The sequence below is a fragment of the Ascaphus truei genome, chromosome 2, assembly GCF_040206685.1.
Source record: "Ascaphus truei isolate aAscTru1 chromosome 2, aAscTru1.hap1, whole genome shotgun sequence".
Lineage (NCBI taxonomy): Eukaryota > Metazoa > Chordata > Amphibia > Anura > Ascaphidae > Ascaphus > Ascaphus truei.
The window spans coordinates 182,796,390-182,820,600 of NC_134484.1; the positions used below are offsets into that span (position 1 = coordinate 182,796,390).

Here is a 24,211-nt window from a genome sequence, read left to right on the forward strand (position 1 = left end):
AGATGGGTGCACAGAATGTGAGGATCTTATTATAGGAGACACATAATAATACCCAATATGGTACTACAGATAACAGCACAAACTAAAATGTGAAGTATATTCACCCGCCCCAGCAGTCCTGGTGACGTGTGTTTGTATCAGGTACAGCAGGGCTAAAACATTGTGTGGCACAAAAGCAGAATGATAAGATTGGCCACTAAGAAGGTAAACAAAAATGTTTTAAATCGTACCCCAGTAATGTTCTTATTTATAAATTACATTTATTTGGGTGAAAATGATCTATTAAGAAAGTTGTGGTCTTGTGGGGCTCTTTCTAAACTGGAGCATAAAAAGCTTGTTACATGTGAGATTTCAGATGAATATTCTGGGCTGCAGAAACTTCAGGGTTCGTGCTTTTTTACATAAATTTTGACCATGTTTGAAAAGTTTTTAACGCAATCAAACCCTAATTTTCACATAGGTTTTTCTCCTGCTCACAACAGCCTCAGATATATGGGGAATATACATGGCAAGTGGAAGCTTATGTAGATCTTTCAGTGCTAATGGTGATACAGGCCGGCCTTATGGCACGGCGGTTGCCTTGACCCCACGCCTTCGGGGGACTGGGCGCTTCCTCCTCTCTCTCCTCCTGTCGGAGCCGGTATCCAACTTCTGCCTGACCGGAGGAGGGAGCACGGGAACCCCGGACCAGCAAGACCACCTCTTTCACCACAAAATGTATATGTGTGTGTGTGCTTGTGAAAGCGGACCTCCTCTTGCCACATTGCGTTGTCATGGCGCCGAAACATCAGATGACATCATCACAGACTTTTTCGTGTGAATTAAGAGAACTTATTGATTTAGGTAAAATTCTCAATGTCTTGAATAGTAAGGTGTGAGTTCTTGAGCTTCCACATCCCGTGATTTTGGTATTCCACCATCTCCCAAAAATCCATAAATCACTGGTCGACCCTCCTGGTCGGCCTATCATTGTGAGTATTGGATCTTTGGGAGATGGTTTGTCGCGGTATGTGGACAGCTTTTTTCAACCTTTGGTACTTCAGCTACCTTCATTTATTAGGGATACCTTTGGTCGCATTGTCTTTAAAGGGGATACAATGAAGAGAGATTACAGGTGGGTCACATTCGATGTGTCCTCATTGTATTCCATTATTACACATAAACATGGTCTTTCAGCGGTGCGTCACTTTTTAGATTTATCCGATCTTCCCATTTCACAATGCACTTTTTTATTGGAGTCCATCACGTTTCTTCTTACTCAATTATTTTTCAAATGATTCACAATTGTATTTACAAAAATTAGGCACAGCAATGGGCACTTCTTTCGCACCGTCTTATGTGAATTTATTTATGGGTTTATGGGAATCACAATTTATTCATCATGATACTAATATATTTCGCAAACACATTATCTTCAATAAAAGATATATCAATGATCTTATTTTGGTGTGGGATGAATATGTTTACTTACTAATCACTTTTATTCACAATTTGAATATTAATGATTTAAATTGACCTTTTACTTATGATCACAATATGCACCATATAAACTACTTAGATGTGACCCTGTACATAGACAATAACAAATCAATACAAACAGATATTTTCAGGAAAAGTCATTTAAAGAACTCCCTCCTTTGCGCTCAGGGTTGCCATCCCGGGTCTCTAATCAAGAGCATCCCAAGGCTCAGTTTGTAAGATTAAAAAGGTTATGTACGGACAACGATACTTTTCTTTTACAATCACAGGATATGACTGACAGGTTCTTAGCTAGAGGGTATAAGAGTAAGGATATTCACAAAGCCTTTGTCCATGCAGATTCATTGGATAGAAAGGATCTTATTAAATTTAAACATCCTAAATCTAAAACCAGATCACGTCCATATCCTGTTGATGATCATAGTTGTCCTACAGATGTGTGAAAAAGAAAGTATATCCTCTTTGAATTCCATGGTTTTACATATCTGGACATAATAACAATCATCTGCTCCTTAGCAGGTCTTAAAATTAGGTAAATACAACCTCAGATGAACAACAACACAGGACATATTACATGGTGTCATGATTTATTTAACAAAAATAAAGCCAAAATGGAGAAGCTATGTGTGGAAAACTAAGTACAGTACACCCTTACTGCTTCCATAGGAATTAAGATGCTAAGTAGCAGACAGGTTCTGCTAATCAAATGCCCTTGATTAATTGATCATCAGTGAGTGTGACCACCTCTATAAAAGCCAAAGTTTTATTTTTCTCACATTTTTCTCAGTGATTTTTCTCACGACGGCCGGGTCACATGCTCGGTTAAACCAATGAGCCCGAACCGCTCATGTGACGTCAAGAATATGCCCCCAAACATTGAATTGGAGGTGCTCTTGGTCGCGTCTGCTCCTCCAGACCCCACAGGCCACAGATTTGCCTGTGCAGCAGACGCGCGTGACGTCACACGCTCCGTCGCACCTGTTATGTACAAGGATTAAAGCTGCATAGGTTAGGGCGGGGAGCGCAAACTTTGTGCTCTTCGCCCCCCCCTGCCTGCCAGCCCCTGTGCTCGCACCACCCCATGCCTAAAATCCGGCGTCAAATGAAGCGCAGGGTCAAGAGACGTCACATCATTCGCTGCGTCATTTGACACGCATTGCTATGGTGATGTGTCACGTCACATGACCCGCTGGTCATTTGACGCCATGTTGCTGAAGACAAGGTAGGAGACACTGCAGAGGCCTCACGCAATCCCACGGCACTTAATTTAAATGCCGTGGGGAAGAGTGTGGGACCTCTACAGCCGCCGCGCCCCCCCAGGAAAATCTTGCACCTCCCCTGGAGGGTGCACCCCCCACTTTGTGCACAGCTAGGTTAGGGGACTTCCATATGATGTGCTTGGAAGTACCTCCATCCAGCACAAGAAGAGAGATTGCAGTGGTGCCTGTTTTTATGTGCAAACTGTTGTGGAGTATATAGTTCAGGTATGTTTTTATTTTTATGGTTGTCTTAATATGTAGTATATGAAATAAAGGAGTTTTGTCTGTTACTGTATGTACTAAAGTGCTCTTTATAAAGCCATTTTCCTTTCTTTTTTAGTATCACCAATTACATTCCCAAACACCTAAACAATTTAGAAATATAAACCTGGATTATGAAATACTACATCAGGATTTAAATAAAATACACTGTTTAAAAAATCCGTGAGCAGGGAAAAAACTAAAAATGTTAAAACAGACATCGTATTGTGAAATATTGTGAACAAAATCTTAATTTTTTTAATAGAAAAATATGCGGAGGGAACTGCCCCTTTAACTTATTTACATTTATGCTATTGGTATGAAACTAAGACATCTGAAACACAAATAAATATACACTACATCATAAAGGTAGACATTTAGAGGCAATGTTGTTTAATAGGAGTGAACGATGCACAACATATGTATTTAGTAGTGGAAATCAGCACCACACTATATTGTATTCTGGTACATTCTATCCCTAACTACTGCTATTCATGCACATATGCTTTGGCTTAAGACTTTCTTTTGTTACCAACTCTTTCTCCTAGTGTAGCCAAGTCCCCCTTGGACTACTAATTCCCTGGCCCCTCTAACACTGTAAGTCCCAGTAAAGAGTGGGCAGTGTTGGGAGTAATTCCTGCAGGGCCTGTTATATTGTTCTGTGTGTATTATTAATAAAGTTCAGGAGTAGCCTAATATTACAAGGGTTCCTATGACTTACAAGCCACTCCCCGGGGAAGGAGGGGGTTTCCCTCTAGAGGTTTGAGTGTAATATTAGTTCTGGGCTGTCCTCTATGCTATGAGGATGCAGCAGTAAGTCTCACCCCAAAAGGAGTAGGCCGAGGCCTTGCCCCACTAGGGGGTAAGGTTAACCAAGAAGGGGTTATTCAAGGCCTCAAGTCTGGGTAGTGCATTCGGGGTCTGTATCCTGTGTCTCATCATGCTGTACCAATAAACCCCAGTTATACCCAAATCTGGGGTACTACTTGAAATGACCAACCAAAGGAGTCGTGCCCCTGAGGTCTATCCTGGCCGCACCAGGATCCTCTGGGGCTGGAAGCGCTGCCACTGATGAGGAACCACCCGTAAGCCTGTCCTGATGAACTCCCAATACCACCGCGGAGATCTCCGGCCTCCCATTTACCAGCCAGGTATGCACCAGCACCAGATTACACCGGTGGCGCAACTATCTCACATAGGATGGGGGAAAGTGTGCTACACTAGTTATATTTTAGTTTCACTTAAAGCAGCAATCCAAACAACCTTTTTTTTCTTTATCTCTCTCTCCCCCTCCCCTCCCACCCCCCCTAGGATTGAAGCAGGGTATCTCCGGAGCTGAACCCCATTCATTTCAGCTCTAGGGACCCCCTGCATCCAGAGATACTTACCTCCATTTGGGGTGCGAGACCCTCTGCTTCAATCCTAGCTCAAATCAAAGTGAAAAAAGAAAGGCTGCTTGGATTACTCTTTTAAAACCGTACTCTGTGCTGCTCAAGATGTCCTTTTTCCTCATTTTTTTCTTACCTTGCTAAAACCGGGGAGTCCCAGCTCAGGAATTTCCTGTTTGGTGAGAAATTAAAGTTTAAGCTGTTAAAATCAGCCCTGGCGACTAACTCCTAGCTTCTATTGGCCATCTTTGGTATTTTTCCAAGGAAAACAAAAAGTGCAAACAAAAACATGCCATTTTATTCATTTGGGAGAGTAACCAAAGTCGTGAATACCCTGGATCTAACAGGGTTAACTAAATTGATACTGTACTGTATGTAGGCAGATGTATTCTTTCATTAAATTACATTTTCCAATGTAAATCCCCAAAATGCTAGTCCCTTACACAGTCCCAGCGCTGGAATAAAACTGCCAGTGACTCCCATGCATCCTCAGACTGCGTTACTTTACAAACGGAAAGATCTTAAAAGCCTACGCTCTGAGCTCTCCCCACGGTCAGTGGAATAGTGTTCCACATCTAAATGCTGTATAGTGTATACACTCAGGGACACATAGCATAAGCATTGCTATGTCATAAGGTACCTTTCATCACAGGAAACACCTTAAAGACCATATACGAGGAAGGTGCCATAGCACCGCTTAGTAAATATGCTCTCAGTACTTTATTTCTACGAACAACTTCTTCAAATTACATAATGTACAGCATAATTCCCACATTATTGTGTCAGATTTCTCCACTAATATACAATACTTTTAGGTCGCCCCCTGGTGGTTGTAGTGCAAAAGGTTTATGGACTGTGCAAAACTTTCACACAACTCACCAAAAGCTTTGGCGACATCTCCTGGACAACTGCAACCTCCATCCTTAAAGGGAAACAAATGAAATCACTGATAAGAAGATACTGGCATATATTACAATATCATTGCTATGTCATACAGTCGGGCATTATTGAAATCCCTGCTCTCTGATTGGTTAAAATTCCGGGCATTATTCATTCAGTAAAGCCCAGAATTTTTGCAGCTTGCAATGTGTTTATTTCCAATGTGTTTATTTCCAGCCAATCTGCTTTCAGAACAGCTCTGAGACAGGGCAGGGGATTGGTCAGGAGACAGGAACAGCTCTGGGACAGGGTAGGGGATTGGTCAGGAAGTAGAAGCCAGGCAGTGACTCCTCCCCCTCCCTCCATGAACATTGCTGACAGATTCAATTGAATTGGGGAGGGAGAGAGTGTGTAGCTGCAAAGTAAGTAAGTGGCTGTCTGCAGTTTGTTTGTAGCTGCAGTTTCTGTCTGTCTAGTGTGTGTGTGTGTGTGTCATCATCATCATCAGCAGCAGCAGCAGCAGCAGCAGCATTTATGGGTGTAGCAGCAGCAGCAGTGTTTGTGTGTGTGTGGTGTGCTGTTGTACTGTATGTGTGTGTAGCAGCAGCAGAGGTTGTATGTAGAGCTGCTGTATTGTGTGTTGAGCTGCTGTGTGTGTGTGTGTGTGTGTTGAGCTGCTGTGTGTGTATAGAGCTGCAGTGTGTGTGTGTAGAGCTGCAGTGTGTGTGTGTGTGTGTGTAAATATATATATATATATATATATATATATATATATATATAGAGAGAGAGAGAGAGAGAGAGAGCTGCAGTGTGTGTGTGTGTGTGTGTGTGTGTGTGTGTGTGTGTGTGTATAGAGCTGAAGTATGTATGTGTATAGAGCTGAAGTGTGTGTATGTGTGTGTGTATAGAGCTGAAGTGTGTGTGTGTGTGTGTGTGTGTGTGTGTGTATAGAGCTGAAGTATGTATGTGTATAGAGCTGAAGTATGTGTGTGTGTATAGAGCTGAAGTGTGTGTGTGTGTGTGTGTGTGTGTGTGTGTGTGTGTGTGTGTATAGAGCTGAAGTATGTATGTGTATAGAGCTGAAGTGTGTGTGTATGTGTGTGTGTATAGAGCTGAAGTGTGTGTGTGTGTGTGTGTGTGTGTGTGTGTGTGTGTGTGTGTGTGTGTGTGTGTGTGTGTGTGTGTGTGTGTGTGTGTGTGTGTGTGTGTGTGTGTGTGTGTGTGTGTGTGTGTGAATAGAGCTGAAGTGTGTGGCTTCGCCTCGGGCCTTCAACTCTTCCAGCCAGGGCATTATTGGCCAGTAATGCCCTGTTTTTCAGGGATTATTACTTAAATAAGAAAGCAATAAATGTCACAAGCCTGGCGTGCGAAAGCATCAATAAGGAGAATTTGGAAGGAAAATGTTGTTAGCTCACACAGACTAACATTTAGGTGAGCTAATTTTAACCGGGATAAAGTAACAAAACTATACTTGTTTTAGCTAAAAAAAATCAGGCATGATGAGACATGATAAATAGGTAGAGTTGGATGCACTGTATATGCTGGTAAGGAATAAAGTAGGCAGGTGTTTTAGTAGTCAGTTGATAACATTGCCTATTAGGCCTGTCACAGATGCTTAGTTTAGGGCCTTTTCCACTTGATATGACAATCTAGCTCACCATCTAGTGGTCATAGTGAGAATCTCAATGACTGCTAAATTCAATTCCCTCATGGCCTACTCCCTATGGCTCAGACCCACAAAAGGGTGCTAAATTCAATTCCCTCATGGCCTACTCCCTATGGCTCAGACCCACAAAAGGGTATCAGTAAGGATGACAGGACATGTTGACATCATGTCAACTCTTCTAAGACTAGACCAAAAAGCAAACAGTGCACTAGGGAGCATAATCACATATTCATATAAAACAATGCACATAATAATAATTTACAATGAATACAAATACAACTAGCCAGCAGGTCGCACAAGGAACATGGGGATGATGGCCGACGGGATGTGTGGATGACCCCCTCTAAGGAAATACGCCTGTGTGAAACGTGTAGCGTTCACGTATGGTTACGCAATGAACCTTCCGTTGCAGCATTCGGAAGCTGGGTTGATTTTTGGGGAAGTCTTCCATTTTATGCTGACGGTGATAAATTCCGGAGATTAACATCCACACATCCCGGCTGTCATCTTTCCCAATTTCCCTGTGCGACCTGCTGGATACTTGTATTGTTATTCATTGTAAGAGTTGCTATATGTGAATATATATATATATATATACACAGTGTTCGACAATCCTATACATTTGCACGCCCGGGACGAGTGGATTTAACATCTGGGCGAGCTCCTATTGGCCCAAGCAGCACCTGTGTTTGTTTTTTCAAATTTTCCCTGCTCGCGCTGAAATTTTCCCTGCTCTGGCCAATCAGATTGCTCCATGGCCCGCCCCCGCATGCCTCTCATTGGCCTGCGTGGCTCTATCACGTCACCCAACTGCCCTCTCTCCTGTTCTCCTCACCTGCAGCTCACCTCCCGCTGGCTCCTCACCCACAGCGCGCCTTCCCCCCTCCTGGTGGCCGTCACTCTCCCCCATCAGTCGGACCGCACCTCACCTTCCCCCCTCCCGGTGTTAGTCACTCTCCCCCGTCATCCGGACAGGCCCCGCCCCATCCCTGCTGCAAGGTTCCCGAAGGCTCGCGCCTCACCCGCAGCTCACCTCCCCGCCGGATCCCCACCCGCAGGTCACATTCACACTCGGCGCGCCTTCCCCCCTCCCAGTGGCCATCACTCTCCCCCGTCAGCCAGACCGCAGCTCACCTTCCCCCCTCCTGGTGGCGTCACTCTCCCCCCTCAGCCGGACAGGCCCCGCACCTTCCCTGCTGAAAGCTTCCCGGTGGCTCGCGCTCACAGGTGCAGAGACGGGGCACATGCGCAGCGCTCCCCGGACGGGAGGAGGGAGAGCAGAGAAAGGCTAGGCGCGCGACAATCGGAGGAGCGCGGGAGAAAGGAGCGGTGCTGTGAGTCCTGGCAGAGGGGAGGGGGCTTTGTGGTCCTGTAACAGGGGAGGGGGCTTTGTGTGTATGTGGGGGGTGGGGGGGGGGACACAGTGTGTGTGGGGGAAGGGTGTGACGGTTCAGGGGATTCCAGTGTGTGTGGGGGGGGAACGACAGTGTGTGTGTGTGGGGGGGGGGGCAGTGTGTGTGTGTGGGGGGGGGGGCAGTGTGTGTGGGGGAAAAAGTCACTGCAGTGTGACGAAACGCGTTAGGGAACGTAATTGCAACATTACGTCATCACGCAAGTGCGCGCTTTACGGACTCTGGCATATGGACACCACTACTCTTACTCTGAACTCCAAAGGCGTTGCAAGTATTACTAACCATCTCTCTACAGGCCCGGCAACGCCATACCACACTCCGGGCACGCCCTCACTGCTGTGGGTGCGTGGTAATACCCTTCCCACCTCAGAACTGGGGACTGGCCAGGTCTGCGGGCATACAGGTGTGACAAAGGGACAGTGTGTGTGTGTGTGTGTGGGGGAAGGGACAGTGTGTGTGTGTGTGGGGGGGAAGGGACAGTGTGTGTGTGTGTGGGGGGGGGAAGGGACAGTGTGTGTGTGTGGGGGGGGGAAGGGTCAGTATGTGTGTGTGGGGGGGAACGACAGTGTGTGTGTGTGGGGGGGGGCAGTGTGTGTGTGTGGGGGGGGCAGTGTGTGTGTGTGTGGGGGGGGAAGGGTCAGTATGTGTGTGTGGGAGGGAAGGGTCAGTATGTGTGTGTGGGGGGGGGCAGTGTGTGTGTGTGGGGGGGGCAGTGTGTGTGTGGGAAAAAGTCACTGCAGTGTGACGAAACGCGTTAGGGAACGTATTTGCAACATTACGTCATCACGCAAGTGCGCGCTTTACGGCCGGAGCGCGCATGGAGCTGGATTGAGGCTGCTATACTTGGAAATTGCACTACAAGCAGAGATACGGTTATTTGTCCATCAGGAGCAGCTGAAGGTGAACCGGATAGGATATCGATCTGTCGGTGTGATCCAGGATGGTGTTACCTTGTTGGTGGTGATCATATAACAAATCGCTTGAAGTTCTATTACTTTTGTGAGTGTTCTTAATCCCCTTGTCCTTCCTTTTTTATATTAAATGTACTTTTTTACACTATGGGACGTGCACTCTCTGTTCTCTTGTTTCTATATGTATTTATATACACACATACACATATATACACACACACATACATACACACAGTATAATTTATGTTCAATACAAAATATTTCATACTGATCCTTAGTGCTCTGTTTGCTTTCTCTCTTTTTCTGTTTTTTTGCGATCTGCCCTGGGAGTTCTCATTAGGAGATACAGTATTTGGAGTACTCCTGCAAACGAGCAGCAAGGGGAGAAGTTTTCTTCGCTTGAATGTCATCATGGGAGAGCGGGGTCTTCACACTGTCTATCTCCTAAAACTAGCTTTGTCTAGGGGATTACAGTAACAACAAGCAACAGAGAAGCCCAATGCTACATCCAATATGACAAAACCACACAGTAAAATACTTATATATTCTCTTGAAAAAGGGTAATCTAGTTTAACCCTTTGGCCAAAGCGTTGTAAGCTTGCGAGCCACGACAAGGCAGACACCCGTTCACAGGTCCTAACACTACCAGATAGAATACTAATATACCTCAATTAGGATTAAAATTCTCATTTAACTCTATTACGAGGGAGAAAGACATCATTGGATCTATATCCAGTAGAATAAGACCTGCTGACTTGGGAAGTGGGGAGGGGTGAGCTTAAAAACCCTGGGAAGGAGGAGCCACTAACCTCCAAACAGCTGAGACAGATGAAAATAAGTTAAGAAACAACACACAGAACCCCAGTAAGCTCATTTTGGGAACCCCTGAGCCCCCACAAAATAAATATGTATATAAGTGTCAAAAAGGAGAGCTATTGAGCGTGGCATATGTATACAACAAGCAACAGAGAAGCCCAATGCTACATCCAATATGACAAAAATACACAGTAAAATACTTATATATTTAGATATTATATAGATAATAGTACCAATCCTTCATAAAAACAACCTCAACAATAGCAGTTCCATTCCCTGCATTAGCCAACGGGGGCAAGTGAGACAATGGAATAGCAAGTAGCTCAGAAAAAAATCGATTCCTCCCACTACGCTGTGGTATATGTTTGGTCAATTATGTTCATAATCACGTCTGTCTTTACTTACGGAAATGATGTGTCCTTTTAGCCCGTGGGCAGAGTCTGCACATTCAATCACAGCACTCAGTTGGGGGTATCCAACACCTGTCTTAATCCTGGTTGTACACACAGATCCTGAGTTAGGAAGTAAATGAAACATTGATTGCAGGAGTGTATCTGATATATTGCTTTGCTCAAGTTATTATTGAGCACTAGCCCCATGATATTGTAGATACAGTAGGGCCAATACGGCGGTACCGAGAAGGGGCCGCCATGTCTGCGCATGCGCAGAAGGGGAGCAGCCGAGGTCACGCATGCACAGAATGGGGAGCAGTCAAGTTCACGCATGCGCAGAAGGGGGATGGACAAGTCTGCGCATGGGCAGAAGGGGGATGGACAAGTCTGCGCATGCGCAGAAGGGCTAGGAAAGACGGAAACTCGTTGATGGACATAGCAAATGCTATGTTCCGCTTTTCGCCGATTTTCGCTTTCCGGCGGCGGCCTAGAACGGAACCTGCTGTATGAATGGGGCCCCACTATATCAGTTCTCTGACCTCTATACTGTACATTAGTGACTCTGGTTCAAATTAGACTCATTCTAACAAGTTTAATTGTAAAACAAAATTGTGATGAACTTGCACTCAGTATCACTTATTGGGTTGCTTTGACAGCTGTGTCTTTTATTAGCAATCCATACAGTGCTAAAGCCAACGCATCTGTAGATCCTTCAAACAATAAAGCTATTGCAAATATTTTCACACAAATGCAATTGATTTATCAACAAGCCCAGATCTGGGGTTATTACCATTTCTGACATAATTTGAACGTTTGGGATAGTTTAAATAACAGAAACAGTATTATAATGATCCAGGTTAGGCTTTCTCCAGATCTTATCTTACTCTATAATACTAAATGTGCTAATAGACCAGTAAATGGGAATAAAAAAGCAGGAATAGATGATTAATACAATGTTGACCTGGAGTAACCGAAAACCACATTAGAACCAGCACTCACCCACTTCTTCTTGGGGTCGTGGTGCTCAGGTCCTGTAACCGGGCAGGAATCAATTGAAATCTAGCACAGAGTTCAAAGCAACCAATCACAAGGCAGCAGGACGAAACTCTTCTTCAGTGAAGCATTAATGTTGGGAGTCTTGCTCGAAGTCTGTCCTCAGCCATACTCGCATAACTATGGACACTATTACATTGCATTCTACTTTTGAATGTAAAGATAATGTAATACATTACAATGTGATGGTTCTGCTCCGTGTTCCGTCCTGATGCCTTCTTGACCAGCTGCTTTGATTATTTTTCTGATAATAGTCAATTGAGCTCTCCCCAAAACAGTCAGTGGAATAATGTCTTACATCCAAATGCTAAACAGTTTGTACACTCAGGGCCATGTTTAGTAAGCAGTGCTATTCCACAAGGTAACTTCTGGTACAGGAAGACACCTTACGGCTCAGTACTGTATTTCTACTGATGCCACCAACAATTTTCTCAAATGACATAATAAATAGCAGTTCCTCTAGATTATAAATGCTCACGAGCAGGGCCCTTATTACCTCTTTGTATCTGTTTGTGCATGTTTGTCCTTATTTGTATGTAACTCTGCTTATGCAACTATCAAATCTCTGTAACCCCATTGTACTGCGCTACGGAATATGTTGGCGCTTTACAATAAAATGCTGATAATAAAATGCAGCATAATTCCCACATTATAGTGTCACATTTTTGCAGTGATATACAATAGTTTTAGGTCGCCCCCTGGTGGTTATAGTGCAACAGGTTTACGTCATTCCAGAAAGATGCGTCGTTTGTGCTTTTATCATATACAGATGCAGCAACCAGTATTAGATCACTTGCCTTGGAAAATCTGGGGCAATCTCACTGTAAATGCCTCAACATACCTCAACATTTCTGTGAGATTCCTAAAGACCTATCAGAATAACACAGCAGGGGTCCTTGCAGTCCTATTCAAACTGAATGGGACTGCAGGGACCCCTGCTGTTTTAATCCGATGGGCCATTAGGAATCTCACAGAAAGTTGAGGCATTTACTGTGAGATGCCTTAGTTTTTACCCAGGCAAGTGATCGGATACAGGTGGCTGCATCTGTACAGTACTGTTTAGGAGATTACAAAAAAAACTTTTTTTTTTTTTTTAAATCATGTAAACCCTAGCAACATAAAAAACATAGGTTGTGTAAATGTACTTCAAGAAATATATATATATATATATATATATATATATATATATATATATATATATATCCCAGTTCAGATCATTTTGGGAAGATTCACAATTTTGCTTTTGTAACAACCGGTAATTTCCTTTTCTTTCTTTGTGTTCCTTCTTTATAAGTAGAGTATAATGTTTAATAAAAAAGCTTCTCCAGGGAAGCTATTATTTATTCCATTTGAAGACACATGCAATGTCAGTGATACTGCCTCTCCGGCACTAGGAACGTGTAAAGAAAAGCTTTTAGCTTCACTTTGCTCTAATTCTTATGTTTAGTGTACAACTACACGTACTAGACATTGCCTAAGTGCTTAGGCTTATTCATCCTTGGTATAATTTGTGTAATAAATGTCTAAATCACCATCAAAACACTGTGCAGCTGTCCTTCCAATGATGTCTATTAACGCAGCTATTTATAGTAGTAAAACACATTTGAGTATTTATATTGTATCACTGGACAGGACATGATGGCGTGTTGAATGATTAACTAGGGTTACATGTGGAATCTAAACAGCAGATGAAACTATCTCGGTTTACAATGTTATGGGTTGTACTACACACAACTACATTTTCCCTGGCTGATACGTGTTTTACCAACTTGCAATAGACATCGATAAAATACAAAATAGTCCTAATGGAATTCTGTTATTATTTCCCCTTTATAGTTTTCAATGATTAATATAACCTTTGATTTTGTGTAGGTAAAACACTCTAGTTATTGTCTCTGAGTTGTTACCTTTAAATTGAGTAAATATCTGATGACTAACATGGATATCATGGCACTATGTACTAGAACAGCATACTTTCTTGTAAAAACTGAAGTTACTAATGTTTAAGACTCATTACTACCTGTTTAATTGTTGGAAACGAAATTTCGTGAGGAGAGATTTTTCTAACTTGTCAGTAAGCAGATAGTAAGGTTACCAAAAGCTAGATATACTGTGAATTCATAGCACTTTACAAATCTCTTCTTTGATGAGCAAAACAGCAGCAAATGGCGCACAGCCAGGGAGCCAGGTGGTAAAATAGAAATGTCCTTTATTCAGTACATGACTGGAACCATAAAACCCCCATGGGGACACAAACACACCTCCTACGCGTTTCGGACCTGTAGGTCCTTTATCCAGGAGTCCTTGATAAAGGACCTACAGGTCCGAAACGCGTAGGAGGTGTGTTTGTGTCCCCATGGGGGTTTTATGGTTCCAGTCATGTACTGAATAAAGGACATTTCTATTTTACCACCTGGCTCCCTGGCTGTGCGCCATTTGCTGCTGTTTTGCTGTTCCTGGATTAATCTTCATGGCTGGCACGCCACTGCTTCTTACTTTGGATGTAGCAGGAGTGTGTAAGAGACTTTATATGTGACTTTTATTGTTGAGTACTTGGAGGACTCTATTCCCTTAGTGACTCACAGGTCATTCATTATTCATATGCCCACTCCTCATCTAATATGGGAATACCTATGGATTGATACCTATGTGTTTGATTGTCGCTGGGTGGAGCACCCCATTTCTTTTCTCTCTTCTTTGATGAACCTAATAACCCTGTCATCTATCTGTTGTACATTGGTAAATCAATGTTCCATAAGGTTATACAGTACATTTTAACAATAATAATTACTAAACACTTTCACACAATGAAGGAGTAGCTCATTGGTAGAATTTGGAAACACTACCTTTGACGCGGGTGAACGTGGCTCAAATCCAGTGACAGCTCAACTGTAACCTTGGGCAAGCCACTTAATCTTCCTGTGACCCAGGCACCAAAATTAGATTGCAATCTCTTTGGGGCAGGGACTCATTGTGCCTGCACAATTATTGTCACCAGTAATTAAGACAAATATGTGCATCTTAAAGCAGCAATCCTGCCCAATATAATGATGAACTTTTTTGCAGCATTCAATGTAGGGGCGGAGGTCTCCGGTGCTACACCATGCAATTTTTAGATCCCTCCCCTTTTACACACACACACACACACACACACACACACACACACACACACACACACACACACACACACACACACACACACACACACACACACACACACTTCCTGAATTTCTGGTTTAATTACCAGTGTTTCCTCCTGGACATTTAAAGGGCTATCCAATAGGAAGTCACAATGTCATCCTCCCAAACCGATTATATTGTGGCTTCCTATTAGCCCGCAGGACCCGTAAGATTTGGTGACTATTTTGATTTCGGGAAAAGGGTAGGAAAATGCCGGAAACTAAGTTATTAGATATCTCGGGAACTAAAGGGTCCGTAGAGCTAAACATGGCTCAGCACCAAAGTATCCATCGATTTTACTCCTGTAAAAAATAATCTATTAAAGAAGAAAGAAAAAAGTGGAAAAGGTGTCAGTAGCAACACATTATATACTCTTTGTTCCCCACCCATTTTAATCTTTGAATTAAAATAAAACATGTCATTTTAATCCCAGTCACTCTACTGATTAAATCAGCATTCATTAGGGGTAACTTCTTGACATCAAATCTCTTGTTCCCCCTTTTCTTGGCATGTGTATGTCATTAGCCATTTACGGCTTTGCTTTCTATTGTTTGCTTAGCTCCCTCCCAATTTGTGTGTTCACATTCATAGAATTAACCATCTACTAACAGATAGGTATTGCGTGCATACGATTGGGGGCTTCCCTGCCTCTCCTCCATATACTGTATGGAGGAATCAAAGAAGGAGACGGCACTCCGGTGGACTTGTGAAAAACTAGTGAAGGTTTATTGGAGGATCCTTGTAATTCTCTAATAAACCTTCACTAATTTTACAGAAGTCCACCGGAGTGCCGTCTCCTTCTTTGGTTTCTCCATATGATCTCCTCTTGCAGTGGAAGTCTGAGCACATTGCAGAATCAATTATGTAATTGTGAGTGCCAACACTACGCTGATTTAAGCGACAAACATTTATATTATTATGTATTTTGTTTGCTCCTATTAATTAATGCATTCACTTCTGAAAAGTAATGTGTTGCAGGCTCTTTCGCCATGAATATAAAAATATCAACAACAGAACAACATAAAAAAAGCTTATGTTGCACCCTGCTAGAAATTCCCTTTGCCCTGCATGTCAGTCCTGGTAGCTGCAGGCAGTGCCAGAGTTAAGCCTCATAAGGCACATGGGCCTTGTGCTTCTCTAGAAGCTGCGCAATCCTATGCGTTTCGTAACGCAATGATTGATGGTGTTTTGAATTGTCCTCGATATCTCTGAGCCTTATCTAAAGTATCTCGCTATTGTTGCGTGACTGCTACGTCTATCGATTGCTGTTCGCGGACTGTCTGTGACGCGGTTGCCTATTGCAAACGCCCACGCGACTAACATGCTGTGAAGTGTCGCAAGGCGCCGCAAAGCAATACTGCCGAAAACAAGAATAGTGACATCTTCAGCCCTGATACCGGAACGGGCTTGATCTGCGACCGGTAACTGACGGAGGACTGTTGCAAGCTAGCGAGTTATCTCCTGATGTGGATCGTGAAAGACCCTGCGGCTGTTCTGTTCTTCCTCTGATGGTTCCGCTGATCCTGTGGTTCCCGTGTGTTCGTGTTCTCCTGCCAGTGACGTGTGGTACCGGGTAACTTATGCCTGAGTGCATTAAACGCTTAACCAATTTTATCTGATGTACGCAGATATCTCACCATTTGCATTTTAATACAATCTGCTTTTGTACTACTTCACTATGCGTTTGCGCTGTTGTTTTTTTGTCTTACTGTATTAGGGGTGTTGATTCACTCTGCTCATGCTACAGCAGCAGACGCCAATTCATTCAACTATAGGTTGTTGTTTATTGTTAATCACTATACGTGTTTTATTTTCTCTGTTTGGGTTTAATTTATCACCTAGACATTAGCGATAAATAATAGTAGCGCACTTTAACTTCCTTTGTTTCTCCAGGCTCTTCAAGCCTGTAAAGCAGCAGGAAACATCTTCTATTTGTTTCAATATAGGGACAGTATCCCAAAGTTAAGGACCCTAGAGAGGTGCTATAGAAATCTACATTGCTGTAGGAAGCAGTCCATTTCTAGGGTTAAGTAGGGACCTGGGGTGGATTGACTTGTTCCCATTTCCAGGTTTAAGTAGGGACCTGTAGTGGCTCTTTACTGGGTTCCATTCTCCAGATTTAAAGTAGGGATCAGAGATGGACCAACTCGCAATGCAAGAGATTGTGGATGCTGTATTTTCTATGCTGAAATCCAGTCCCGTTATCTGGACTATGCTGCTGATTCTAAATAAAGACAAGTTATAAAGCCCTTTTCTTATCACCGAACTCCCTTACACAAGCTGGCACGAACTCACAATCTACCCGGAGATGAACAGGTAACCGCTGAGCTGCTACACACCTTTGAACAAGTATAAACCCCGTCAAAACACAGAGACTGTACCTATCTCTCACTTTTTACATGTACACCCTATCCCTCATGTCGGCGGGGGGATAGGGAGGGTGTTGTGGTGTTACATTTACATTGTCATTTTGCATTAGAGTATGATTTTCACTTTTTATAGCAAATAGAAACAAGTTGGTAGTTTCTCTCCTTCAGTAGAAGGAGCAGGCAGCTTAATGGAAGAAAGGCCCACACTAACAATTCTGTTCATGACCTCTTCCTCTCCTCCCTCATAGCTTTCTCACACACTCCCTCCAGGACTTTTGCTGGGCTGTCCCTCTATCTAGAAAAAGCTATGCTCCCATAACCTTCACAACTAAAAATCTGCACTTGTTTAAGGAAACCTAGCAAAAAAATATTTATGCACTCACCCAGGGCCGCCCACAGGGGGGAGAGCCAGGATACGTGTCCCGGGGCCAGTGATATCCACAAAAGCAGTGATACAGTGAAACAGCCAACAGAGCAGGGTCCAAGTAATCAAAAATTCAATTGATTGAAGCAGCATAGTAAAAAAAACGGAGGGCAGAGCTCTCCTATGCGTTTCTGGATATTCATTCTAAAAACTCGCTTCCCAGAAGGAATTAATGTAGAATGGAACATAGGTCACTTTTTGAAATAGACACAATATGATTATGGATGCTCGAAATGACATCTTCCTAAATCTATTTCTTGCAATAAATTATATTCTACAGATAAATTATACCGTAAATAAGATTATGAAATGATAGATCTCATTTTGCAAATGTATATTATGTTATGTAGTAAGCCATCCTTTCACATAGGTAAATAATCTAAACATGGAGATATTTTATATTGACACCATTCTATATAGAGTGGATGGATTCAGAATGTATATTTTGTATATGCCATAACCCCAAGTATGTGTGGGATATATTCATACAGTAGGACTCATTCATTGATTTATTGATTTATAGACTTAGTCCTTTTTGAATTGCTTAGCAGGGAATGAGAGTTTGACCATGGAACAAAAATCCTGATATGAGTAGATAAAGAATGGATGATATTTCAAACTGATTATTAGGGAAAATAACATTTTCCTAGCTATATATTTAGGAAATTAATTTCATGATAGTAATATGGTCTAAATTGTATGTATTCGTATGTATTTTGGGTCATTTCTGTGGTCCTAGAATTGGAATACTATATTGAAACTACTGAACACAGAACAATGTATATAAATACGTTTCAATGGATTAAGTTTGTTATATTCTGATTCAATTTCTCTTTTTCTCTCGTTTTCTTTTTATCTTTCCTTTTTCTTCTTTTTAATCTCTTTTCTTTTCCCTTCTCCTCTCTCCCCCCCCCCTTTCCCTTACCCCCTTCCCTTCCCTTTCTGACCCTACATATTAATTTCTTCTTTTCTTTTTCCAAGTATCTACATTCAAATATTTGGATTGGCAAATTACTTATCATTTTGCAATACACAAAATGATAAATTGGGAATTGAGTCAAATGGATGAGAATATGCCTGTTTCTTAGGAGGTGGTTGAAGATCTATTTAATCCATCAGTATTACATGCTCTAATTGTTTGTATATTCCTCTAATATAAATGTTTTCTTTAAAAGTAATGACTGTTTCTTTTCTGGACATAGCAGTCCAAATTTTGGTTACGGGTTGTTTTGGTGGTTCCCTTGGAGACGCGGGGTGTCCTGGAGGTGGATCGTGCACAGGGCAGAACACGGACCAGCTGTAGTGCATCAGCTGTTGTCTGATTGCATTCGGCCCGTTTTTGCTTTTGCGCATGCATGCGATGTGGTGACGTCACCGAATCGGGACGTCATCACGATTTTTGGCCCGAAATGCCAAATCAGCAGCTTTTTAAAGGTTTGTTTGGTCTTCTGGACTTCTTGATAAAGTTTGATCGCGCATGAAACGCGTAGGAGATACTTTGACCCTGCTCTCTGTTGGCTCTTGCGCTGTATCACTGCTTTTATGGATATCTCTGGACATTACAACGGTTACAATTGTCCCTATTTATGAAAATTTATGAGACTTAATGAGATTGCTCATTGGTTTATATTGCATACACTCTGTGGAATCATATCGACTGCTTCTCTGTGTCTCCAGAAATGAATAGTATCATATAAAATACAATTATGAGATCCAGTACTTGAGCGCCAAGACCACTACATTTGCACAGTCCCGGGCCCAGTGGCTGCGGCTGGCCTGGGTGCCGGTCTAGTAGTTGCCGCCGGGCCCTGGCTCTGCCCAGCTGCGGGCCTCCCTCACTGACTGTCCCACGCTGAGTTCCTGATGTCGATGCCGGTCGTAACTCTAGTTCTGGACCCTGGGAGATCTGTCTGCGACCATGCCCTCACCCTCTACCAACAACTACCCATCCAGTGTCACAAACAGAACGTACATGCTTCAGGGGGAGCTTATTACAGAACTGTATCAAACCCCTCACTATACCTTGTGTTTTTACTCTCTCCATCTAAAACAGTGAACTGTCATGGATCACTGCTACTTAATTATTTATTACTTATTGTTAATGTCTTTCAGAGCCTATTGTACTGCATTGGAACTTTATAAATAAAATACATTTGACTAATAGCAAAAGCAGAGCTGTAGGAGAAGGACTTGAGGGTGATGATTTCTGGGAACAGAGCCTTGTCGGTTGTGGGAAGAGTTTTAATCTACAACTAATTGCAGAAGGTAGCATTTTCATTCAACGAAAACCACAGGCAAAGAAAATGATTATAATCTGAACCTCGACTTGCCTGGTCCAATGCCAACTTTGATAATGTCTGCTCCTGAAAGAATAAGTTCTTCTACCATCTCTCCAGTAACCACATTGCCTGCCTGAAACAGAAAAAAGGTACAAATTACATAAATCAAGAAAAAAATATGTTCAATATTAAAGGACAGATTACACTGCAGGTAAATATTTGTATACAGTCTGTGTAATGGTAAAAAAAAAAAAAAGAACTTGAGAAAAATAAATGCAATATCTATCGATTCCTCATACAGTAGATACTGCAAACAACACAGAGGAATATGATAGTGTTCATAGCAAGCTAACTCGTAGCATGTTGGTGAATTTACAGGACCATATTTGGTCATCTACGTCATGGACAGGACATTTAACACTATCCAGCCTCCTTGATAACGTAGATAACCGAATATGGTCCAATAGTACTCCCCCTCATTATGTAGAGACCCATATTTGGGCATCTACGTTATCAGGGGGTTGGCACAGACCGGAGACTGCTTCTTACTTTCACAGCTGCTGGGGACTGCACAGGGTGACGGAGACAACTGCGCAGCTCATCTATAAGGTTAGTATCGGTTTCTTGATGGCCTAACAGGATTAATGAGACAAAAAACACAGCGCACAACGCTAATAGTGAAGTGAGCAATACAAAAATATTTATAATAAAAAGGTTAAATGTTCTGCGTACATCAAGCAAGAATATAAAAAGCATCATGAAAGCATGGAGGGGGTTACCACACGCTGGAACCGGGAACCACAGGTCAGCATCCCCGCTGGTTACTTCATGCAGGTAAACAGTGAAGTGATCCGGTGATCCCAGGTCTGCAGGCCTCCCTCGGGTCTAACAGCAGTAAAGAATGTCCTTAATGTCCTTTGTGAGGCAGTGTGGGTATGAGGGGCTGGTGCACTTCCAGTGTTGAGTTCTGAGTGTTCGCTGTGTCCCTCACTCTCCCCAATGCTGTCAGTGCTTCCGATCACATGACCCTGGTGTGCTGGTCACTCACTGATGACACAGCTCTCGCGGGATCTTCTCCACGGACGCCAGGAGTCAATGTGTTCAGGCGCAGTGGACAGAAAGGGTTTAAGGCAGACTTGCAATGGAAGAAAATAGATGTAGCTAGTGTACAGCTATGAGGCAATCATTCAACGCGTTTCGAAGCTGAACGCTACTTCTTCAGCCTGAAGAAGTAGCGTTCAGCTACGAAACTGTAACGCCTGAATGCCCGCAGACCTGGCCAGTCCCCAATACTGAGGTGGGTAAGGGTATAACACGCACCCACAGCAGTGAAGGCGTGCCCGGAGTGTGGTATGATGCGTTGCCGGGCCTGGTGAGAAAGGGTTAACTTGATACTTGCTGTGTCCGGGGTGCCAGAAGTCCGTGGGTAGAGATCCGAGAGTCGTAGGTCAGGGGCAGGAGAGAGCAGCGTAGTAAGGTCCAAAGCCGAGTCCAGGGAGTAGCGAGGTACACAAAGTAAATGAGAGCCAAGATCAAATCCAAGGGTATCCAACGGGGGCAGGGACATGAACTAGAGCTGTAATACAGAAAAGAGCCAGGCATAGACGACCGAACAAGCGAAGCCACAGAAGAACTATGCAGAGCAAGGAAGGAGAGGGCAGACTGGGGTTATATATGCAGGAGGACCAATGAGAGCAAGAGGTGGAGCGGAGGCCTGTCTGAGCAAGCCCAGGGATAGGTTCAGGGGCCCAGAGTGGGAGTCAGCCAGGTGAGTGGTGGAGATAGCCTGTAGCTGATGGGAAGCGGAGCCAGCGGTGCGGGAGGACGGCAAAGAGGATCGGGTGCGCGCGCGCCCTGTAAAGTTCCCGTGCGCGCGCCTCGGCCGCGTGTGGGAGGATGCGGCGTGTGCCACGGAGGAGCGGCATGGCGTCAGACCGGAGGAGGTAAGGAGCCGACGGGGAGGGGGTCTGGGAGGAGTGGCTGCACTGGGAGCCTGGGTGACGGGGACCTGCTGAGAGGCGCGTGTCTCCCGATCCCTTACAGAAACGCGTTGAATGATTGCCTCATAGCTGTACACTAGCTACATCTATTTTCTTCCATTGCAAGTCTGCCTAAACCCTTTCTGTCCACTGCACCTGAACACACTGACTCCTGGCGTCCGTGGAGAAGATCCCGCGAGAGCTGTGTAATCAGTGAGTGACCAGCACACCAGGGTCATGTGATCGGAAGCGCTGACAGCGTTGGGGAGAGTGAGGGACACAGCGAACACTCAGAACTCCACACTGGAAGTGCACCAGCCCCTCATACCCACACTGCCTCACAAAGGACATTAAGGACATTCTTTACTGCTGTTAGACCCGAGGGAGGCCTGCAGACCTGGGATCACCGGATCACTTCACTGTTTACCTGCATGAAGTAACCAGCGGGGATGCTGACCTGTGGTTCTTGGTTCCAGCGTGTGGTAACCCCCTCCATGCTTTCATGATGCTTTTATATTCTTGCTTGAGGTACGCAGAACATTTAACCTTTTTATTATAAATATTTTTGTATTACTCACTTCACTATTAGCGTTCTGCGCTGTGTTTTTTGTCTCATTTTCCTAGTTCTAGGGGTGTTGAGCCACCCCTCACGACGGCTGCAGACGCTATTTAGTTCCCTTACAAGGAAATATATTTAATTCATTAACACTTTGATCACTGGCACCATATGGAGATTTGAGTTTTATAACTCACTGTTTCCTCCTTTCACGTGTTAATCAGTAGTAGTTGCGCACTGTTTTTCTTCCTTTTTTCTGTATGCCCAACAGGATTAACACTGCATGGTCCCATTCAGAAGCAGGGATCCTGCAGCGTTAATCCTCCTGGGCCGTGACCGCTTGTGACTGTGGTGCAGTCCAGTGTATGCACGCAATCCCGGCACTGAAAACAGTAATTCGCATTTTGGAGGGACAAATGAGGTCGGGAGTTAGAGGAGGGGAAGTGTAGTGTACTTCAGTATAACAAAAACATAACAGAAGGAAGAGAGAGGGGAAAGAGAGAGGAGGGTCGATAGGGGGAGTGAGAAGGGGGGTTACGGCAGCCCTCTCCCTACCAAAAGCCACATTTCAGGGATCTGGAACCCGCATTCGGATTTGTAAAAAATCCAGAATTTGATTTAAGATTAAATCTGATGGCGGAGTTTACAAAATCTCGGTAGAACGGATTCGATGGCGGAGGGATCCAATCCACCCAGGAGGAAAGAAGGAAGGAGTGAGTGCTTTCTGTGGGGGAGAAGAGTGTGGGGTACTGTATGTGATGGTTTTGTGTATGTGTGTGTGTGTGGGGGGGGGGGGATTGAGGGCGGTTAGTGCATTTGTGATGTAGAGGAAGTTATGTGGTGTAAATGAGAGAAGGGGAGTGAATGAGGTGTTTATGATTAAGAAATAGAGTGAGTGTGCTGCAGGGTGAATGTGGAGTGTGTAAGAAGAGAGTGGGGAGTGAGTGTGTAAGAAGAGAGTGGGGAGTGAGTGTGTAAGAAGAGAGTGGGGAGTGAGTGTGTAAGAAGAGAGTGGGGAGTGAGTGTGTAAGAAGAGAGTGGGGAGTGAGTGTGTAAGAAGAGAATGGGGAGTGAGTGTGAGAAGAGAATGGGGAGTTATAGACATATAAGCGAGGAGGGGAAAAATGAAGTCTGAAGAGCATGGGTGCCCGGAGATTTTTTTAAATAATTTAGGGATGTCTGTGCTCAAAAAAAGGTTGAGAAATACGGCTCCAAATGGTAGTGGCGGTTATTGTGATGTAAGCACAAAGGCTGTTTTCTTGTGCTGAAATATGGATCACATATCTTCTCATCCTAAAAACATATAATAATCTCACAATGCACCTATGAGGTCATCAGCACTATACACTGATATATAATCCAACACTGAGGTATTCTCAATAGCATTATATTAACATCTAGTCCATTAGCATTTATCAAAATGAAATCCCCCTGAGACAATGAGGTAATGGTTCCTTGGTCTCTGCCCACAACTACAACTCTGAGTGAATGTCTGACAATGAAGAAAGCCGCAAATCAGAATACAATAACACTGCTGTTCTCAACATAAACCTTAAAGTTACAGCATTACAGTGAGAAATGTACCCTGCCCATCCTTTAACGATGCTCTAGTTATCTGGTAGAATGCTGTGAACAATGCAATTGACGTAACTGAGCATGGTCTCGAGAACACTAAAAAGAAGTTGCACAAATTCAGCAGATGGCTCTACGAGCAAGTGTTTGCTCTGAAGAATCCAGCCCCAGTACCTCCTGATGGATGTCACAGGCTTAGGGAAAATCACTATATATTAAGCCCTGAAAAACATGCGACTTTAAATTGATGCTACAAGGTAACTTGTAGTCGGCCTCTCTTACTTCTCTACACAGTGATCTGATGAGTATATACAGTAGGGTGCATCAACCAATGCG

The 24,211-nt window shown here is 43.6% G+C and overlaps 1 protein-coding gene across 2 annotated transcripts in view; it reads right to left on the reverse strand.

Moving 5' to 3' along the window:
• GMPR (guanosine monophosphate reductase) overlaps positions 1–24,211 on the reverse strand; it is a 78,194-nt gene that overhangs the window by 29,649 nt on the left and 24,334 nt on the right. For both annotated transcript variants that reach the window (XM_075585655.1, XM_075585656.1), the window contains exons 5-7: positions 19,820–19,901; positions 10,477–10,583; positions 5,267–5,309 (exon numbers count right to left, since the gene is read on the reverse strand). In XM_075585655.1, coding sequence (XP_075441770.1) covers positions 5,267–5,309; positions 10,477–10,583; positions 19,820–19,901 — 232 coding nt within the window. The remainder of the gene's footprint in view (positions 1–5,266; positions 5,310–10,476; positions 10,584–19,819; positions 19,902–24,211) is intronic.